The sequence below is a fragment of the Mobula hypostoma genome, chromosome 1 (assembly GCF_963921235.1).
Source record: "Mobula hypostoma chromosome 1, sMobHyp1.1, whole genome shotgun sequence".
Classification (NCBI taxonomy): Eukaryota; Metazoa; Chordata; class Chondrichthyes; order Myliobatiformes; family Myliobatidae; genus Mobula; species Mobula hypostoma.
In genome coordinates this window covers 250,342,511-250,365,035 of record NC_086097.1, presented here as the reverse complement: position 1 = coordinate 250,365,035, position 22,525 = coordinate 250,342,511, and the positions used below count along the sequence as shown (strand labels likewise).

Sequence of the window (22,525 nt, the reverse complement as noted above, 5' to 3'; positions counted from 1 at the left end):
TTTTGGGCCCATGCTCCTATAAAGGATGTGCTGATATTGGAGAGGAGGTTCACAAGAAGGATCCCAGAAATGAAAGTATTGACATATGAGGAGCTTTTGATGTCTCTAGGACTGTATTTGCTGGAGTTTAGAAGAATGGGGGGGGGGATCTCAGTGAGGCCTGTTGAATGTATAATTAATACATTCTTTGATCATAAATGTACTTTGAATCTTTGAATCCTTTGTTGAAAGGCCTAGATAGAGCAGATGGAGAGAGAATGTGAGAATCTGGGACCAGTGGGCACAATAGAGGGACATTCATTTAGAACAAAGATGGAGAGGAATTTCTTTAGCCAGAGAATGATGCAACTGTGGAATTTATTGCCACAGACGGCTATGGAGGCCAAGATATTGGGGATATTTAAAGCGATTCTTGATTAAGGACGATGTCAAAAGTTACAGTGAGAAGAGAGGAGAATGGGGTTGAGAAGGATAATGTAATGGTGTACTGACCCATGATGTAATGGCATAGCAGACTCAATGGGCTGAATGGCCTAATTCTGCTCTGATATCTTATAATAGTCCCAAACTACACTGCCAGCAAAATGTGTGTGGACTCTTTCTAGTGGAATAATTAAGATAAATACCACCAGCATCATCTTGCATTTATTGCAACTGTGAAGAATGAAAAACATATAAATTTGTCACATTTCTTTATTTGTTTGTTTATTGAGACACAGTGCCTTTCCAGTCCTTGGAGCCACACCGCCCAGCCACCCCGAGCCTAATCATGAGGCAACTTACAACCACCGATTATTCACCTATCGACCGGAGGAAACGCACCCAGTCAAGGGGAGTACAAACTCCTTAACAGGCAATGTTGCACGTGACTTGCTTGGAGTGCGTAAGAACGAGAGGAAGTTTGTTACAGGTACAGTATACAAAATTATGAGAGGTATAGATGGGGTAAATGTAAGCACGGTTTCCCACTGAGGTCGGGAGAAACTACAACTAGAGGCCATGAGTTAAGGGTGAAAGGTAAGATATTTAATATCGAGGTGTTATGGAGAGGATATGGAAATACCATTGCCCTTGAATGGAAAATGTAGTGGATACAGCTTATTCCATCGCCGGTAAAACCCTCCCCGCCATTAACCATGTCCATATTGATCTCAGGGTTGTATATGGCGACAAATATGTACTTTGCTAATAAATTTACTTTTAACTTTGAGGGGAAACTTCTTCACTCATCGATGGTGGTGACAGTGTGCAACGAGCTGCCAGTGGGGTGGTGGGTGCGGGTTCAATTGCAACGGCTAAGAAGAGCTTGGATAGATACATGGATGGGACGGCTATGGTCCAGGTGTCGATGGGACAAGGCTGTGTTCGGCACCGACTAGATGGGCCGAATGGCCGTTTGTAGAGCCCTATGACTCTAATACTGCAGCGCCCGTGCTAAAGGGCGAGGTTACGATCGTCTCCCCCCGGCGGCAGCGCCGGGTCACCGGGCCACGTTCTGTTCCACGCCGGGTGCCGCTGCAGTTACCGCGGCGCGACCACAGCGGCAGCGCCGTGTCCGGTCCGCGAGGTGACAATTTGCGTGTCCGTGTCCGTGTCCGGTCCGCGAGACTCTCGACCAATCGGAGCCCCGCCTGCGGCTGGATAAAACGCCGGAGGGACGCGGCGGCGGGGCGAGTTCAGAGGGACTCGCGTTCATCAGCGGCATGCTGTACCTCACCGGGACACTCGTGGCTTTGTTCCTGCTTTCAACGGAGGTAAAAATAACATAACGGGATGCAATGCACTGATATAATAAAGTATTTGTGCATCTGCGAGTTCTGATGAAGGGTGTCGGCTCGAAATGTCGACATTCATTCCCATAGATGCTGTCTGACCCGCTGAATTCCTCCCGCTTTTTGTGTGTATGTTACTGTGGATTTCCAGCATCTCCTGTTTATAATTAGTGTCTAAAATACTGCAGATCCTGGAAATAATATACAAAAGAGACGAGATGCCTTGGATTAGACTGCGGAGAAAGAAACGGAATTAAAGTACCTGTCATTAAATGATATAAAAGTTATCGGTGTTTAAATAATTGTAAATGTCGGGGGTAGCACAGATCAGGATGAAATAGCGAAAGGGGAATGTGTTTAAGGTTGTGCAGCGAGTAGGAATGACAAGTCATAAGGAATAAATTCAAACTAAGTATTGGAAATAGGCGCGGGATCCCGGTTTAGTAATGACAGTAATTTTGTCTGACTTTGTATTTCACAGTGGGCCCGTGCCCAGCACTGCTCTTCCCCGTGTAAATGCCCGGAGGATCCGCCGAAATGCAGCCCCGGAGTGCGGCTGGTGCCGGACAAGTGTGGATGCTGTCGCGTCTGTGCCAGGCAGGCCGGGGAGGTCTGCTCCGACAGCGACGTCTGCGACCCGCAGCTCGGGCTACAGTGCGAGCACAGCGCTGACAGCCGGCACGGCCTGGGCGTCTGCATCGGTGAGTTCGCAGCCGACACCGTCCAACAGTCTGTCTGCAGATCTTTGCAAAACCAGTTGCTGGCGTTTGACAGTTAACGAATATGCTCCAGGGAATGAAGGGGTTAACGTATGGGGGGCGTTTGATGGCTCTGGCCCTGTACTCTGGAGTCCAGCAGAATTGGAGGGGTGGGTGACCTCACTGAAACCTATCAAATATTGAAAGGCCACGATAGAGTGAATGTGGAGGAAGTCAGACACAGCCTCCCAACAGAAGGACGCCCATTTAGAATACAACAGAGATGAGGAGCAATTTCTTTCCCCAGAGGGTAGTGAATCTGTGGAATTAACTAACGCAGACAGCCGTATAGGTCAAGTCTTAAAGCAGAGGTTGATAGGTTCTTGATTAGTCAGGACATCAAAGGACAGGGGGAGAAGGCGGGAGAATGGAGTTGAGAGGAATAATAAATCAGCCATGATGGAATGGTGGAGCAGATTTGAAGAGCCCAATGGCCTGATTCTGCTCCTTTATCTTATCGTCCTATGGTCCTTGCAGGAAAAGCACGATTTTCAAGAATTAATATACAAGATTCGAATTTATCGCATGGATGAACTACAACAATTGTTCATCCCAGTTTGGCAAAAGAATAAATCAGGGAAGGTAGTGCACCCGTGGCTGACAAGGGAAATTAGGGATAGTATCAATTCCAAAGAAGAAGCATACAGATAAGCCAGAAAAAGCGGCTCACCTGAGGACTGGGAGAAATTCAGAGTTCAGCAGAGGAGGACAAAGGGCTTAATTAGGAAGGGGGAAAAAAAGATTATGAGAGAAAACTGGCAGGGAACATAAAAACTGACTGTAAAAGCTTTTATAGATATGTGAAAAGAAAAAGATTGGTTAAGACAAATGTAGGTCCGTTACAGACAGAAACGGGTGAATTGATTATGGGGAACAAGGACATGGCAGACCAATTGAATAACTACTTTGCTTCTGTCTTCACTAAGGAGGACATAAATAATCTTCCGGAAATAGTAGGGGACAGAGGGTCTAATGAGATGGAGGAACTGAGGGAAATACATGTTAGTAGGGAAGTGGTGTTAGGTAAATTGAAGGGATTAAAGGCAGATAAATCCCCAGGGCCAGATGGTCTGCATCCCAGAGTGCTCAAGGAAGTAGCCCAAGAAATAGTGGATGCATTAGTGATAATTTTTCAAAACTCTTTAGATTCTGGACTAGTTCCTGAGGATTGGAGGGTGGCTAATGTAACCCCGCTTTTTAAAAAAGGAGGCAGAGAGAAACTGGGGAATTATAGACCGGTTAGCCTAACGTCGGTGGTGGGGAAACTGCTGGAGTCATTTATCAAAGATATGATAACAGCACTTTAGGAAAGCGGTGAAATCATCGGACAAAGTCAGCATGGATTTGTGAAAGGAAAATCATGTCTGACGAATCTCATAGAATTTTTTGAGGATGTAACTAGTAGAGTGGATAGGGGAGAACCAGTGGATGTGGTATATTTGGATTTTCAAAAGGCTTTTGACAAGGTCCCACACAGGAGATTAGTGTGCAAACTTAAAGCACACGGTATTGGGGGTAAGGTATTGGTGTGGGTGGAGAATTGGTTAGCAGACAGGAAGCAAAAAGTGGGAATAAACGGGACCTTTTCAGAATGGCAGGCAGTGACTAGTGGGGTACCGCAAGGCTCAGTGCTGGGACCCCAGTTGTTTACAATATATATTAATGACTTGGATGAGGGAATTAAATGCAGCATCTCCAAGTCTGCGGATGACACAAAGCTGGGTGGCAGTGTTAGCTGTGAGGAGGATGCTAAGAGGATGCAGGGTGACTTGGATAGGTTGGGTGAGTGGGCAAATTCATGGCAGATGCAATTTAATGTGGATAAATGAGGTTATCCACTTTGGTGGCAGAAACAGGAAAACAGATTATTTGAATGGTGGCCAATTAGGAAAAGGGGAGGTGCAACGAGACCTGGGTGTCATTATACACCAGTCATTGAAAGTGGGCATGCAGGTACAGCAGGCGGTGAAAAAGGCAAATGGTATGCTGGCATTTATAGCGAGAGGATTCGAGTACAGGAGCAGGGAGGTACTACTGCAGTTGTACAAGGCCTTGGTGAGACCACACCTGGAGTATTGTGTGCAGTTTTGGTCTGCTAATCTGAGGAAAGACATTCTTGCCATAGACGGAGTAAAAAGAAGGTTCACCAGATTGATTCCTGGGATGGCAGGACTTTCATATGATGAAAGACTGGATGAACTGGGCTTGTACTCGTTGGAATTTAGAAGATTGAGGGGGGATCTGATTGAAACGTATAAAATCCTAAAGGGATTGGACAGGCTAGATGCAGGAAGATTGTTCCCGATGTTGGGGAAGTCCAGAACGAGGGGTCACAGTTTGAGGATAGAGAGGAAGCCTTTTAGGACCAAGATTAGGAAAAACTTCTTCACACAGAGAGTGGTGAATCTGTGGAATTCTCTGCCACAGGAAACAGTTGAGGCCAATTCATTGGCTATATTTAAGAGGGAGTTAGATATGGCCCTTGTGGCTAAAGGGATCAGGGGGCATGGAGAGAAGGCAGGTACAGGGTTCTGAGTTGGATGATCAGCCATGATCATACTGAATGGCGGTGCAGGCTTGAAGGGCTGAATGGCCTACTCCTGCACCTATTTTCTGTGTTTCTATGTTTCTTATTCATCACAAGTATATCGAAATATACAGTGAAACGTGTCGTTTGCGTTAACAACCAGGGTGTGCTGGGGGCCGCTCGAATGTGTCGCCAACATAGCATGCCCGCATGTTGGGCAGAACAACACCGAACACAGCAAATGGCAAAACAACACACATAAAACGCTGCAGGAATTCAGCAGGCCAGACAGCATCTATGGAACAGAGTAAAGAGTCGATGTTTCGGGACGAGACCCTTTGTTGGGTCCGAAACATCGACTGTTTGCTCTTTTCCATAGATGCTGTCTGACCTGCTGAGTTCCTCCAGCATTTTGTGTGTGTTGCTCTCAATTTCCAGCATCTGCAGATTTTTTTGTTTATGAAACGACAAAACAACATTAACTTCAGTGAATTGCTATGAAATATTTAAATGTAAATTCGGTACGCACACTTTGTCAACCTTAAACATGCCGTGACATTGAGCTGAGTGATGCAGCTGCCAGGATTACATGTTGAGTTAAGAATGACTGTTTACGTGTGTTAACTTTATGCCTATAAATAGCCCTCCTGCTCTGAAAGGAGGCACGAGGATCCAGCAGAGTATTTGGAGTATTCATGATGTGAACTGTGAAGACTCCCAAATCACTATGGACATCCAGTCAATGTATACAAACAGTTGTGTTTATATTCATTGTCTTTTTTTCTTATTGTGTTCATTATCTTGTGTGTTTTCTGTGCTGCATCCGATCTGGAGTAACAATTACTTCATTCTCCTTTACACTTGTGACCGGAAATGACTTTAAACAATCTTGAATCTTGGAAATTAAAATCAAAATTACTTCATTTGCAAATGCAAAACCAGTAGACATTCATCAATAATCTGCATAATAATTATTAAAAGGACTTGCTTCTCATCATTTGAGGGTAAACTGGGTGATTCTTGCAGTTTTTAATAGGATGTATTTTAAAAATCTCAGTCAGTCCACCCCTTGCACCAGTCACCTGATCACCAATTCCACCACACTGATTTCACAATCTCACTGAAAATATTCTGATTTTTTTGACGCTGAAGCAGTCTGCTACCAACCTTCAATTGAAGGGCCTACTTTATATTTTGTTTAATCAGGCAGTCCTGCAGTGCAGGGTCTTTGAAAGTGTCATCGGTTCTTCCAAGACAAAATGGGCCAATGTCATGTTTCATCTGCCCTGTGACTGGGCGGTTTAATTGTTGAAACATTGGTGGTGCTGTTACAGAATTCAATTTGGTTCTAATTTCACCCACTGGAGCTTCCTGCGGCAAACTGGATTGAAGGCCGAGGGCTGTGGTGAGGGGTAGGGGAGAGAAACTGACTGAGTCCGTTCTTCGGGAAAGGCAGGGTGGTCGGAGTTACTGCAAGTTGTACAGACACCTGGATTGGTGCAAAGTCATCCCCCACCGAACTAATGCCAAATTCAAAGTAAATTTATTATCACAGTGTGAATGTCTTACCCTATACTGCCTTGGGATTCATTTTCTTGTAGACATTTACAGGAAAATAAAGGAACAATAGATTTTGTGAAAAACTATACATAAAGACTGACAAACAACCAAAGTGCCAAAGAAGACACTTTGTGCAAAACAATACTGAGATGAGTTGTAAAGATTCCTTGAAAGTGAGTCTGTAGGTTGTGGAATCAGTTCAGTGTTGGGGTGAGTGAAGTTATCCACACCAGTTCAGGAGCCTGATGGTTGAGGGGTAATAACTGTTCCTGAACCTGGTGGTGTGGGACCTGATGGTTGAGGGGTAATAACTGTTCCTGAACCTGATGGTGTGAGACATAAAATTCCTGTAGCTGCTTCCCGATGGTACAGTAATAGTGGGAAGAGAGGATGAGTAGCGAGAAATGTGTTCAACACATGGAGAGTGCAGAGTGCGGTCGGTTAAAGAGGAGCTGACAAGATAGTGGGGGGTGAACAATCAAGATTGCAATGATGTGACGAGGACACAAGCACAACTAGAGGTGGAAGGATGCATAGCCTTGGGGTGGTGGTGGAACCTCATCTGACCACGCCTCTTGGACAGCAGGAGCTCAGAAACTGGGAAGTAGATGAGAGAGGGATTTGTTTGTGTGAGTAAGCACAGATCCCAGTGCACACCTGTAGACTCAGGACTGACTCTGCTCCAGGGCCCCCTCCCACCACTGGCCCTGAATGTGGTGAATGTGACCCCCCCCCCACCAGTGGCCCTGAATGTGGTGAATGTGTCCCCCCCTCTCCCACCACCAGCCCTGAATGTGGGGAATGTGACCCCCCCCCCCACCACCAGCCCTGAATGTGGGGAATGAGACCCCCCCTCTCCCACCACCAGCCCTGAATGTGGGAAATGTGACCCCCCCTCTCCCACCACTGACCCTGAATGTGGTGAATGTGACCCCTCCCACCCAGGTGTCGAAGAATCTGAAGGGCCTGAGGGCTGCAGCACTGACCCTGAAGGTTGGGCTCCAGGACCCTGACTCATTCGGATGCTGTGACGCAGGAGATCCCGGGACACATTCCAAGTGGGGGGAGGGTCATCCGGAGGTTTCAGAATGACTCTCACTGGGTGTGGATGGTCAGAGACCATGACATCACCTGTCGGTGTGTGCACCAGTAAAGGGTCTCGCCTGGGGCCAAACCACCCCTCCCCACGTTGTGAGCAACATGGGGTCTCCTGAGCCCCAGCATGAACTGAGCCTCCCCTACTACTTCCCAGATCTCCTGAGCCTCCCCTAGTGCTTCCCAGATCTTCTGAGCCTCCCCTAGTGCTTCCCAGATCTCCTGAGCCTGACCTAGAGCTTCCCAGATCTCCTAAGCCTCCCCTGTGCTTCTTGAATCTCCTGAGCCTCCCCTAGTACTTCCCAGATCTCCTGAGCCTCCCCTAGTACTTCTCAGATCTTCTGAGCCTCCCCTAGTGCTTCCTAGATCTCCTGAGCCTCCCCTAGTGCTTCCCAGATCTCCTGAGCCTGACCTAGAGCTTCCCAGATCTCCTAAGCCTCCCCTGTGCTTCTTGAATCTCCTGAGCCTCCCCTAGTACTTCCCAGATCTCCTGAGCCTCCCCTAGTACTTCTCGGATCTTCTGAGCCTCCCCTAGTGCTTCCTAGATCTCCTGAGCCTCGCCTAGTGCTTCCCAGATCTCCTGAGCCTCCCCTAGAGCTTCCCAGATCTCCTGAGCCTTCCCTAGTGCTTCTTGAATCTCCTGAGCCTCCCCTGTGCTTCTTGAATCTCCTGAGCCTCCCCTAGTGCTTCCCAGATCACCTGAGCCTCCCCTAGTGCTTCCCAGATCTCCTGAGCCTCCCCTAGTACTTCCCGGATCTTCTGAGCCTCCCCTAGTACTTCCCGGATCTTCTGAGCCTCCCCTAGTACTTCCCAGATCTCCTGAGCCTCCCCTAGTACTTCCCGGATCTTCTGAGCCTCCCCTAGTGCTTCCCAGATCTCCTGAGCCTCCCCTAGTACTTCCCGGATCTTCTGAGCCTCCCCTAGTGCTTCCCAGATCTCCTGAGCCTCCCCTAGTACTTCCCGGATCTTCTGAGCCTCCCCTAGTGCTTCCCAGACCTCCTGAGCCTCTCCTAGTGCTTCCCGGATCTCCTGAGCCCCAGCATGGACTAAGCCTGCCCTAGTGCTTCACCTTGGGACCACTGGCAGTGCCCACAGTACCGGGTGACCGAGGCAGGATCAGTGCTTGGGAAGGTGTAACCGGACAGGGACCCGGAGGTGGCTGGTTGCAAAAGCTGGCCCCCCCATTCCTAATCTGGAATGACTAGCCAGTGTGGCTCAAAGGACATTGAGATCCAGGCACAGCCTCAGAGACGCTGGTGGAGAGGTCAAGGATGGGGTTTCTACTATTGAGCCGTGTCCCCACTCCTTGACGGATCTATAATACAGAGATCACCCAAAAACAAACCTTCTGGCCAGTTCATTGGCTATATTTAAGAGGGAGTTAGATATGGCCCTTGTGGCTACGGGGGTCAGGGGGTATGGAGGGAAGGCTGGGGCGGGGTTCTGAGTTGGATGATCAGCCATGATCATAATAAATGGCGGTGCAGGCTCGAAGGGCCGAATGGCCTACTCCTGCACCTATTTTCTATGTTTCTATGTTTCATGAAGATCTGCTGGTTAAATTGCGTGACCTCGGCTTGCTGAGGGAATCGGGCCCGTAGTCATCGGAGTCACCTGATGCCAGTGGCCGGAGGTGGGGATGTCATGAGCGGTGTGTGAGGAAGCGGAAGTGAGGCGAGCGGGCAGGAGTCCGTGCCAGGAAAAAAGCAACCCTAGCCAGCCAGCTCTCCCGTCCATTCTGCTCTCCAATGGACATCAAATTGGACGACATCCGACTCCAACGAAATACTCGGCAGGAGTACAGAAACGGATGGAATCCCGGACGCCGCCATTCAGCTGTTAATTTATGTAACAGTTTTTCCCCCAAGCCATCGGACCACCAACCTACTGCCCTCCGCTGTGCCTATTGTCTTGTTTATTATTTATTGCAATGCCTGCACTGTTCTGTGTACTTCATGCAGTCTGGGGTAGGTCTGTAGTCTAGTGTAGTTTTTGTGTTGTTTTACGTAGTTCAGTGTAGTTTTTGTATTGTTTCATGTAGCACCATTGTCCTGAAAAACGTTGTCTCGTTTTTACTGTGTACTGTGCCAGCAGTTACAGTCGAAATGACAATAAAAAGTGACTTGACTTGATCTTCTGAAGGTTCTGCTGCCACAGCACAGGACCTGGAGGAGGGCCGAGGCGAGGCAGACAGAACGAAAGACCTTGCTCCTTCACCGAGGATCGCTCAGCTGGCACAAACCAGAGACCGGGCTCCCAGGGTTGAGTTGGTTGCACTAGCGAGCATGAGGTGTGCCCCTGGTGAAGGACACACCAACAGTAGCTGTTGGCACTTGGTGGAATCAGCCTGATTCTGGCACCAGTGGGCAGGGGCTCCTCAGAGCCAAATGGTGCCTGACAAGGACCCTTCCTCTATTTGATTTGACTTATTCAGTATATCTCAAATTGTTTTAAATACATTCATGCAAAAACATTTCAGTGCAGTGTACCACTTTCAGCAACATACTTGGGAACATCAACCAAATAAATCTCAGGTTGAAGGAGCAACACCTTGTTCCATGTTTGGATAGTCTCCAAACTGATGGCAGGATCACTGATATCTCTGGTCGCCTTTCACCCATGGTCCACTCTTCCCTCTTATCAGATTCCTTCTTCTTCAGCCCTTTGCCCTTTCCACCTATCACCTTCCAGCTTCTTACTTCACTCCCCCTCACCACCCACCTGGCTTCACCTATCATCTGCCAGCTTGCACTTCTTGCCCTCCCCCACTTCCTTACTCCCCTTTCCTTTCCAGTCCTGATAAAGGGTCTCAGCCTGAAATGTTGACTCTTTATTCCTCTGAAGATGCTGCCTGAACTGCTGAGTTCCTCCAGCATTTTGTGTGTGTGTGTGTGTGTTGTTTAAATTCCATCTACCATTTTTGGTCCCCTAATCTGAGGAAAGACATTCTTGCCATAGAGGGAGTACAAAGAAGGTTCACCAGATTGATTCCTGGGATGGCAGGACTTTCATATGAAGAAAGACTGGATGAACTGGGCTTGTACTCGTTGGAATTTAGAAGATTGAGGGGGGATCTGATTGAAATGTATAAAATCCTAAAGGGATTGGACAGGCTAGATGCAGGAAGATTGTTCCCGATGTTGGGGAAGTCCAGAACGAGGGGTCACAGTTTGAGGATAGAGGGGAAGCCTTTTAGGACTGAGATTAGGAAAAACTTCTTCACACAGAGAGTGGTGAATCTGTGGAATTCTCTGCCACAGGAAACAGTTGAGGCCAGTTCATTGGCTATATTTAAGAGGGAGTTAGATATGGCCCTTGTGGCTAAAGGGATCAGGGGGTATGGAGAGAAGGCAGGTACAGGGTTCTGAGTTGGATGATCAACCATGATCATACTGAATGGTGGTGCAGGCTCGAAGGGCTGAATGGCCTACTCCTGCACCTATTTTCTATGTTTCTATGTTTTCCAGCTGGTCCAGATCCCATGCTGTCCACTACACCCTCAATCTTGGTGACATCCACAAGTCTGCTGATCCAGTTAACCACATTATCATCCAGATCATTGACAAAGTTGACAAACAGCACTGATCCCTGTGGCACTCCGCTGGTCACAGGCCTCCAGTCAGATAGGCAACCCTCTACTACCACTCTCTGGCCTCTCCCACAAAGCCATTGTCTAATGCAATTTATTACCTCATCCTGAATGCCGAGTGACTGAAACTTCTTGACCAGACTCTCATGTGGGACCTTGTCAGGTGCCTTGCTGAAGTCTATTAGACAATATCCACTGCCTTACCTTAATCAACTTTCCTAGTAACTTCCTCAAGAAGCACTATAAGATTGGTTAAACAAGACCCAAATTATTGTTAAATTTAAATACATAATTTGTTAATCAGTAGATTGTCTTTGTAATACTTTTTTAACTATTTCCATGAAACTTCAGTTAATTGGGGCATCCACTTAATTGGGCCATGCTGGTACTGGTCCCAATGTGTACCAATTAATCAGGATTCACTGTGTTGTTATTGTTCAAATATAGGATTTTCTAATCTTAATGAAAGCACATAAACAGAATAATGTAAACTGCCTGCCTTTTCTCTTTGAAATTTAGCACGGCAAGGCAGTATCTGCATGTACGGTGGTGTTGTCTATCGGAACGGGGAGACCTTCCAGCCAAGCTGCAAGTATCGGTGCTCCTGCAAAGATGGTCTGATTGGTTGTGTACCCCGCTGTAATTTGGATATCCTCCTGCCTAGCCCCGATTGTCCATTTCCCAAGCAAGTCCAGGTACCAGGAGAATGCTGTGAACAGTGGGTGTGTGACCACAAGCAAGAAGCCCCTCTTAGAGGATTTACAATGGCAGGTAAGGTGCCAGCTTGGCACGATGCAACGTGTTGTCTATGGCTGCCCTGTGGCTGCTCCCATCATTGTGTCTCCAACACCTTTGGCCTCAGTTCCACCACTATCCCACATGGGAATGACAACCAGGACTCTCTGTCCAAACAAGATGGGTGTCAGGCATGTTGTGATGACGAAAGACAATGGCCTCAGTATTGTCTATACTTGCTGTTGCGGTGTTCGCCGAGATTGGCAATAGGCTTGCAGACGTTTCCTCACCAGTCAAGGTGACATGATCAGAGCACAGTTGCTGGTGTTTCTCTCTGGGAGGGCTCGCGTTTACATAGGACCCCAGTTCACGTACCTCAGTCCCGATTGGCTGCTCCTATCAGCAATGACAGCTCAACTCCTTAAGCCCCACAAGCATCATAATCGTTCACAAACCAACAGTGACTTTAAAGAAGCTCGTCTTAGGAACCAAGGTGAAAATGTGGGGTACGGGATCACCTGCGGAAACTGCAACAAGAACCACGTCAGCCAGACAGGACGTAAACTCTCGACTCGTTTACGAGAATACAAACTGGCGGTATGGAGACATGATCCAATCTCAGAACACGAAGACCGAGAAGGACACCACCATGACAGGGGCACCACGGAGGTTCTAGCGCAGGCAAACTCGGAGCAGGCACGAGAATTGTTAGGAACGTGGTTCTCTTCTGATAACTCCGTAAACAAACATATCGAAATAGACAGCATCTACAAACCCCTAAGAGCCAAGGAAACACTAATAGAATTCAAAGGTCAACTGAAGGGCTGGCCAATCAGAACTGAATGCAAGCAAACAGGGGCCTATATAAATGCGAGCACTCCCAGAGATAAACACCAACTGAGGATGTCCCCTCGACTTGCGATGAAACATCTGCAAGCTAATTGCCAAATGCTTGCTGCATGGGCAACAGTTTGCTGTCTTGTACTGCCCTGGCTTCCTCCTCATGCAGACAGCTACGACACAATATCCACGGTTGGTCCTGAACTATGGAAGGTCTAAAACAATTATTAGAAATTCTATTACCTCTGTCATGCCTCTGCGTAAGAAAATAATGTTCTTTCTTGCAGCTTACAGACAGGAGGTGACCTACGACTTGGATTTAAGTGGACCTGGTCTGAACTGCATACAGCAGACGACACCGTGGAGTGTCTGCTCCAAAACCTGTGGTATGGGCACTTCCACCCGTCTGACAAGTTACAACCTCCACTGTGATATGGTGAAGGAAATACGACTTTGTGAAATTCGGCCGTGTGATTATAAAGTCACCACCAAAGTGAGTATAAATCTCCAGTCCTGGCGAATGGCACCAACAATGGACATTTTTGTTTTTAACTAGGGCTCAATAGGACGATTCGGCTGCTGCCATACAGTGGATTCCGGTTAACTGGGACATATTGGCCCAATTCAGCGGCTTCCCCTATTAGTCAAAGTTTCATGGATGTAGTTTAAAAAGGACAAACTATTTTTTAACTGGGTAACAAATGATGTATTTAAATGAAATACTGCAGTGTTATAAAACTGTATCAGTTCCTAATAGTTATTGGTGGAGGAATTATTCAGTGTACAGAGCTGTGCTGTTTTGATTGACTGTAAATGAACAAAATCAACGCGGGCATCCAGTGTAGATAATGGATTGTCTTCATTGCCTTCCTGCATGAAGTAGTATCAAAAATCACTGCTTTTTAATTCGGCATCGGTTGGCCCGAATTAGTAACATAACCCAAGCATACACAACTGATGCTATTTAGAAACTGATGACTCTAAGCACGGTGTAGTGTAGTGTCTAATGGCCAAGCCAATGCACACAACTGACGCTAGTTAGAAACTTTTGCATCCTCCAAATCTTCATTTTCATTGTAACATAAAGACCATAAGATATAGGAGCCATTTGGCCCATCGAGTCTGCTCCGCCATTCAATCATGGGCTGATCCAATTCTTCCAGTCATCCCCACTTCCCTGCCTTCTCCCCATACCCTTTGATGCCCTGGCTAATCAAGAACCTATCTATCTGTACCTTAAATATACCCAATGGCTTGGCCACCACAGCCGCTCATGGCAACAAATTCCACAGATTTACCACCCTCTGACGAAAGTAATTTCTCTGCATCTCAGTTCTAAGTGGACGTCCTTTAATCCTGAAGCCATGCCCTCTTGTCCTAGAATCCCCTACCTTGGGAAATAACTTGGCCATATCTAATCTGTTCAGGCCTTATAACATTCGGAAAGTTTCTAGGAGATCCCTCCTCATTCTCCTGAACTCCAGGGAATACAGCCCACGAGCTTCCAGCCATTCAAAATGATTGTTGATACCTTCAAATTTTTCAAACTACTTGTTGAAGTAGTGAAATTGTTTAATTTTCACTCCTGGCCAGCAGGAGCACGCCAGAGCACGTCCGGCACCTCTTTAAGAAAAAAGCCGCAATAAACAAGCTAATTAATTAGGTACCACCCAGGATGATTTGAGTATCTCAGAAACTGCTGATCGCCTGGGATTTTTACGCACAACAGACTCTGGGGTTTACAAAGAATGGTGCCAAAAACAAAAAAATATCCAGCGAGTGGATTTAACAAGATGTTTTCATTCACAGAACAGCCACTGGCTGGATGTTTTTTTGTTTTTGGCACCGTTCTTTGTAAACTCCAGAGTTTGTTGTGTGTAAAAATCCCAGGAGATCAGCAGTTTCTGAGAGACTCAAATCACCCTGGGCGGCACCTAATTAATTAGCTTCACACATAAAAAGTGCTGGTGGAACGCAGCAGGCCAGGCAGCACATATAGGAAGAGGTACAGTCGACGTTTCGGGCCGAGACCCTTCGTCCTGACGAAGCCTGCCTGGCCTGCTGCGTTCACCAGCAACTTTGATGTGTGTTGCTTGAATTTCCAGCATCTGCAGAATTCCTCGTGTTTGCTAGTTCGAAACTGTTTGGCAAAGTCACCTGTTCCAATTAAACGACATAGTGTCCAAAATAAACAAAGAGGATCCTGGTTATTTTCTGGATGAGTTTTTGTTTTTTAAGGGGCATCCTAAATAAGCGGCTGCCTCGATTAATCGATGGCCTAATTAACTGGAATCCACTGTGTTTGTATCTTGAATCTAAAAGCTGATGTGTGCACATACTGTTGAACTGCAGCTCCCCCATGTGGTACCCCTTGGAACTGCGTCCTGCTACAGTATCCAAGGGGCCTGTACCTCACATCTGTGTGTAAACCACAAAATCATTCTCCGTTCGTAGTGTCAAAAACTGAAACTTATTCCTCTGTCCTCAATGTCCTTATGACTGAACCAACTGCAGCATGATTTTGTTCTTCTGTGGCCTCAGCTAAACCTTAACATGCACTGATGAGCAGTTAGCGTAACACTGTTACAGCAAGCAGTCATTCTGGGGTACAACTCCCCCCACTGTCTGTAAGGACTTTGTATGTTCTCCCTGTGACCGCATGGCTTTCCTCTGGGTGTTCCAGTTTCCTCCCACAGACTAAAACACATGGGGTTAGTAAATTGTGGGCATTCTATGCTGGCCCGAGAAGCACCTTCAGACTGTGTAGGTCATTGGTCCAAACGATGCATTTCATTGGGTTTCAATGTACGTTTGACAAATAAAACTAATCTTTATAAGACCGTATGACCGTAAGATATATGAGCCGAGTTAGGCCACTTGGCCCATTTCAACATGGCTGATCCATTTTTCCACTCAACCCCAATCTCCTGTCTTCTCCCCATATCCCTCCATGCCTTGACTAATCAAGAATCTATCAACCTTTACCTTAAATATACCCAATGACTTGGCCTCCACAGATGCCTGTAGCAAAGAATTCCACGGGTTCACCACTCTCTGGCTAAAGAAATTCCTTCTCATCTCCGTTCTAAAAGGATGCCCCTCTATTCTGAGGCTGTGTCCTCTGATCTTAGACTCTCTCACCATAGAAAATGTCCTCTCCCACATCCACTCTATCAAGGCCTTTTACCATTCAATAGGTTTCAATTAGGTCACCCCTCATTCTTATGAATTCTAGTGAATACAGGCCCAGAGCCATCAGACACTCTTCATGTGACAAGACTGGAATCACTTTCATGAACCTCCTTTGAACTCTTTCTAAGATGTGTCTCAGCACATCCTTTCTGAGATAAGGGGACCAAACCTGCTGACAATACTCCAAGTGGGGCCTCACCAGTGCTTTATAAAGTCTCAACATTACATCCTTGTTTTTATATTTTAGTCCTCTTGAAATGAATGCTAACATTGCATTTGCCTTCCTCACCACAGACTCAAACTGTAAATGAACCTTTAGGGAATCCTGCACAAGGATTCCCAAGTCCCTTTGCACCTCTGTTTTTTGTATTTTCTCTCCATTTAGAAAGTAGTCAATTCTTTCATTTCTTCTACCAAAGTGCATGACCATACACTTCCCGACACTGTATTCCATCTACCACTTCTTTGCTCATTCTTCTAATCTGCTTAAGTCCTTTTTTAGCCTCTCTACTTCCTCAAAACTATCTGCCCCTCCACCTATCTTCATATTGTCTGCAGACTTTACAACAAAGCCATCAATTCCATCATCCAGACTGTGGACAAGTAACATAGAAAGAATCAGTCCAAACTCAGACCCTTGTGGAACACCACTAGTCATCAGCAGCCAACCAGAAAATTCCCGCTCCACTTCCTGTCAATCAGCCGCTGCTTTATCCACGCTAGAATCTTTCCTGTAATACCATGGGCTCATAGCTTGTTAAGCAGCCTCATGTGTGGCACCTTGTCAAACACCTTCTGAAAATCCAAATACACAACATCAACCAAATCTCCTTTGTCTATCTTGCTTGTTATTTACCATAGAACCATAGAAACTACAGCACAGAAACAGGCCTTTTGGCCCTTCTTGGCTGTGCCAAACCATTTTCTGCCTAGTCCCACTGACCTGCACACGGACCATATCCCTCCATACACCTCCCATCCATGTATCTGTCCAATTTATTCTTAAATGTTAAAAAAGAACCCGCATTTACACCTCGGCTGGCAGCTCATTCCATACTCGCACCACTCTCTGTGTGAAGAAGCCCCCCCTAATGTTCCCTTTAAACTTTTCCCCCCTCACCCTTAACCCATGTCCTCTGGTTTTTTTCTCCCCTTGCCTCAGTGGAAAAAGCCTGCTTGCATTCACTCTATCTATACCCATCATAATTTTATATACCTCTATCAAATCTCCCCTCATTCTTCTACGCCCCAGGGAATAAAGTCCCAACCTATTCAACCTTTCTCTGCAAACTGAGTTTCTCAAGTCCCGGCAACATCCTTGTAAACCTTCTCTGCACTCTTTCAACCTTATTTATATCCTTCCTGTAATTTGGTGACCAAAACTGAACACAATACTCCAGATTCGGCCTCACCAGTGCCTTATACAACCTCATCATAACATTCCAGCTCTTATACTCAATACTTCGATTAATAAAGGCCAATGTACCAAAAGCTCTCTTTACGACCCTATCTACCTGTGACGACACTTTTAGGGAATTTTGTATCTGTATTCCCAGATCCCTCTGTTCCACTGCACTCCTCAGTGCCTTACCATTAACCCTGTATGTTCTACCTTGGTTTGTCCTTCCAACGTGCAATACCTCACACTTGTCAGTATTAAACTCCATCTGCCATTTTTCAGCCCATTTTTCCAGCTGGTCCAAATCCCTCTGCAGGCTCTGAAAACCTTCCTCACTGTCTACTACACCTCCAATCTTTGTATCATCAGCAAACTTGCTGATCCAATTTACCACATTATTATCCAGATCATTGATATAGATGACAAATAACAATGAACCCAGCACTGATCCCTGTGGCACACCACTAGTCACAGGCCTCCACTCAGAGAAGCAATTCTGTACCACCACTCTCTGGCTTCTTCCATCGAGCCAATGTCTAATCCAATTTACCACCTCTCCTTGTATACCTAGCGACTGAATTTTCCTAACTAACCTCCCATGCGGGACCTTGTCAAAGGCCTTACTGAAGTCCATGTAGACAATATCCACTGCCTTCCCTTCATCCACTTTCCTGGTAACCTCCTCGAAAAACTCCAACAGATTGGTCAAACATGACCTACCACGCACAAAGCCATGTTGACTCTCCCTAATAAGCCCCAGTCTATCCAAATGCTTGTAGATTCTGTCTCTTAGTACTCCCTCCAATAACTTACCTACTACTGACGTTAAACTCACCGGCCTATAATTTCCCGGATTACTTTTTGATCCTTTTTTAAACAACGGAACAACATGAGCCACTCTCCAATCCTCCGGCACTTCACCCATAGACAGCGACATTTTAAATATTTCTGCTAGGGCCCCCGCAATTTCAACACTAGTCTCCTTCAAGGTCAGAGGGAACACTCTGTCAGGTCCCAGGGATTTATCCACTTTAATTTTCCTCAAGACAGCAAGCACCTCCTCCTTTTCAATCTGTACAGATTCTTCAAAGAATTACATCAAATTTGTCAGACAAGATTTTCCCTTGAGGAAACCATGCTGACTAAGGTCTATTTTATCATGAGCCTCCAAATACCCTGAGACCTCATCCTTAATAATCGACTCCAACATCTTCCCAACCACCGAGGTCAGGCTAATTGTCCTATAGTTTCTTTTCTTCTCCCTCTCTCCCTTCTTGAAGATTGGAGTGACATTTGCAATTTTCCAGTCTTCTGGAACCATTCCAGAATCTAGTGGTTCTTGAAAGATCATTACTAATGCTTCCACAATCATTTCAGGCACCTCTTTCAGAACCCTGGGGTGTACATCCTCTGGTCCAAGTGACTTATCTACCTTCAGGCATTTCAGTTTCCCAAGAACCTTCTCCTTAGTTATGGCAACTTCACACTGTTCATGACCCTGACACCTGTAACTTCCACTGTACTGCTAGTGTCTTCCACAGTGAAGACTGATGCAAAATACGTATTCAGTTCATTCGCCATTTCCTTGTCCCCCATTAATACAGCATTGCTTTCTAGTGGTCCAATGTTCACCCTTGCCTTTGTTTTACATTTTATGTATCTGAAGAAACTTTTGGTATCCTCTTTAACATTATTGGCTAGCTTATTTTCATAATCCATCTTTACCTTCTTAATGACTTTTTTAGTTGGCTTCTGTTAGTTTATAAAAGCTTCCCAATCCTCTAACTTCCCACTAATTTTTGCTCTATTATATGTCCTCTCTTTGGCTTTTATGTTGGTTTTGACTTCTCTTGTTAGCCATGGTTGTGTCATCTTGCTTTAGAATACTTCTTCCACTTTGGGATGCATATATCCTGTGCTTTCCGAGTTGCTTCCAGAAATCCCAGCCACTGCTGCTCTGCCATCATCCCTGCCAGTGTTCTTTTCCAATCAATTCTGGCCAACTCCTCTCTCATGCCTCTGTAATTCCCTTTACTCCATTATAATAGTGATACATCTGACTTTAGCTTCTCCTTTTCAAATTTCTGGGTGAATTTGATAGTATTACCATTACTTTCCCCTAAAGGACCTTTTACCTTAAGCTCTCTAATCAGTTCTGGTTCATTGCACAACACCCACTCCAGATTAGCTGATCCCCTAGTGGGCTCAGTAATGAGCGGCTCTAAAAAGCCATCTTGTAGGCATTCTAGAAAATCCCCCGCTTGGAATCCAGCACCAATCTGATTTTCCCAACCTACCTCCATATTAAAATCCCCCATGACTATTGTAACATTTAGCATGCATTTTCCATCTCCTGTTGTAATTTGTAGGCGACATCCTCACTATTGTTTGGGGTCTGTATAAGACTCTCATCAGAGTCTTTTAACCCTTGCAGGTCCTCAGCTCTACCCACAATGATTCAACACCTTCCAACCCTATCTTTCTAATGATTTGATTTCACTCTTTACAAACAGAGCAACACCACCCTCTCTGCCCTTCGAGCCACACCAGCCAGCAATCCCCGACTTAAACCCAGCCTGATCATGGGGCAATTTACAGTACCTACTAACCGGTACATGTTTTGACTATAGGCATCCAGAGCATCCGAAGGAACCCGCGCGGTCACAGGAAGAACAGACAGCATGGGGAATTGAACCCCAGTCTCCTGTACTGTCAAGTGTTGTGCTAATCTCTATGCTACGGTATTGCTCTGGATTCCCAGCACCTGCAGAGGCTCCTAATTTTAACTGTCTATTAACAGTTGCATTTTCAATACTAGCTTCCCTCATTTGTACATAACAGTCTATTCATCGGTCTCGTTTTACACTTTCTTTCCTAGAACGGGAAGAGGTGCAGCCGAACATCGCGTGCAACGATACCAACTCACTTTGCGTACGAGGACTGTTTAAGCATCCAGCCCTACAGACCGAGATACTGCGGAGTGTGCAGTGACGGGCGATGCTGCACCCCTTACAGCACCGAAACATCCCTGGTGGACTTCAGATGTGTGGGGGGATTGACGATTAGACACCAACTGATGGTTATCAACACGTGTGTCTGCCATGATAATTGTGTCCCAGACGACACCATTCATCAAATGGAGCAGATATCCAGTCCTTGAGCCTTGGGGTCGGAAAGTGGCACACCACAGAAGCCGGCTGTTCGGCCCATCTAGTCCATGCCGAACCATTAGTCTGCCTGGTGCCATCGACCTGCACCTAGACCATCGCCCTCCATATCCCTCCCATCCATGTACCTATCCAAACTTCCCTTCCACCTGCACTGGCAGCTCTTTCCACACCCTCACCACCCTCTGAGTGAATATTTCACCCTTCACCCTCTGGTTGTTGCCTCACCCAACCCCAGTGGAAAAAGCCTGCCTGCACTAACCCTGTCTAAACCCTGCGTAATGTTGTACACCTCTATCAAGTCTCCTCTCAATCTTCTACACTCCAGGGAATAAAGTCCAAACCAATTCAACCTTTCTCTCCAACTCAGTTCCTCAGTCCTGGCAGCCTCCTTGTATATTTTCTCTGTACTTTTTCAATCTTATTAATATCCTTCCTAATTGAATATTTACTCTATAGTTTTAAAGTTAGTTATTGCACCATTGTGCTTTTTATATATTTCTAGGTATTTTTAAAAAATCACCAATTAGAGCAGTTTTGTAAAAATCCTTGTATATTTTTATTGAGTATTGTATTTAAAGATAATTCTTTCCTTTTTCCCTGATTGTAAATATTAAGTTGGGCCATCATTATTAAGATGAGAATTCTACATTAAAATTCCTGCAAAAAGGCAATTAAAATATATATTTTATATTAAAATTACACCTGTCTTCATTACCCACATTAGAAGACATCTGAAATAGTGTTATTTATCGAGATTTAGTTCCTTTAGTGAGAACACAGCAGGCTGCTCTCGTGTACCTGATGAGGTGAGTACATCTGGGAAAATACGTAACAACGTTCATCATCATCATCACTATGCGGGCAATTGTCGTCACTCTGTGCCATGCCGAGTGACGTGGACGATTGTCGTCACTATGTTTGTGCCATGCTGTGTAATATGGGCAATTGTCATCACTGTGCCCGTGCCACGCCGAGTGACGTGGGCGATTGTCATCACTCTGCCTGTGCCATGCCGTGTGACGTGAGCAATCATCTTCCATCTGTCTTGAATTCATTGATCTTACACTATAGAATAATGGCAAAGCAGTTGTATAACTGTTAGCATGACATTATTACGGTGAAGGTGATCATCGATTTTAGGTTTGTTTCCCGCTGCTGTCTGCAACAAGTCTGTATGTTCTCCCTGTGACCCCCTGGGTTTCCCCCTGGTGATCTGATTTCTTCCCACAATCCAAAGACATCAAAGCACTCAGGGAAAAAAGGTTGTGGACACACTATTTTGGAGCCAGAAGCATGGCAACACTTGCACGATCCTCACTGATTTGATTGGACACAAATTAAGAATTTCATTCCAGTGCCCAAGAAGAGCAGAGTGAGCTGCCTCACCCAGTGGCTCTCACGTCTACGGTGATGAAGTGCCTTCAGAGGTTGGTCATGGCCAGGATCAACTCCTGCCTAAGCAAGGACCCGGACCTTTTGGATTATGAAGACACACAGTCCTCTTTTATTGTCATTTAGTAATGCATGCATTAAGAAATGATACAATATTCCTCTGGTGTGATATCACAAAACACAGGACAGACCAAGACTGAAAAAACTGACAAAACCACACAATTATAACATATAGTTACAACAGTGCAACAATACCATAACTTGATGAAGAAGTCCATGAGCACAGTACAAGTTCAAAGTCTCTCAAATGTCCCACATCTCACACAGACGGGAGAAGGAAGAAAAACTCTCCCTGCCATGCCGACCACAGTCTGACTCTGAGTCGTCCGAAAACTTTTGAGCTCTGATCAGCTCTCTGACACCGAGTACTGAGCGCCATCTCTGTCCGAATGATTCGACCTCAATCTCGGTCACCAACAGCAGGCAAAGCCGGGGA

At 45.9% G+C, this 22,525-nt stretch overlaps 1 protein-coding gene across 2 annotated transcripts; it reads left to right on the top strand.

Moving 5' to 3' along the window:
- Positions 1–746: 746 nt before the first annotated feature.
- LOC134343689 (CCN family member 3-like) lies at positions 747–21,301 on the top strand. Of its 2 annotated transcripts, none has more exons than XM_063042447.1 (5): positions 747–910; positions 2,254–2,473; positions 11,821–12,072; positions 13,164–13,369; positions 20,346–21,301. In XM_063042447.1, the coding sequence occupies exons 1-5, from the start codon at positions 857–859 to the stop codon at positions 20,625–20,627; spliced, it is 1,014 nt and encodes a 337-aa protein (XP_062898517.1). In that variant the 5' UTR covers positions 747–856; the 3' UTR covers positions 20,628–21,301. The 2 variants fall into 2 exon arrangements, with proteins under 2 accessions (XP_062898517.1, XP_062898523.1); XM_063042453.1 differs by lacking the exon at positions 747–910 and adding an exon at positions 1,319–1,754.
- Positions 21,302–22,525: the final 1,224 nt, after the last annotated feature.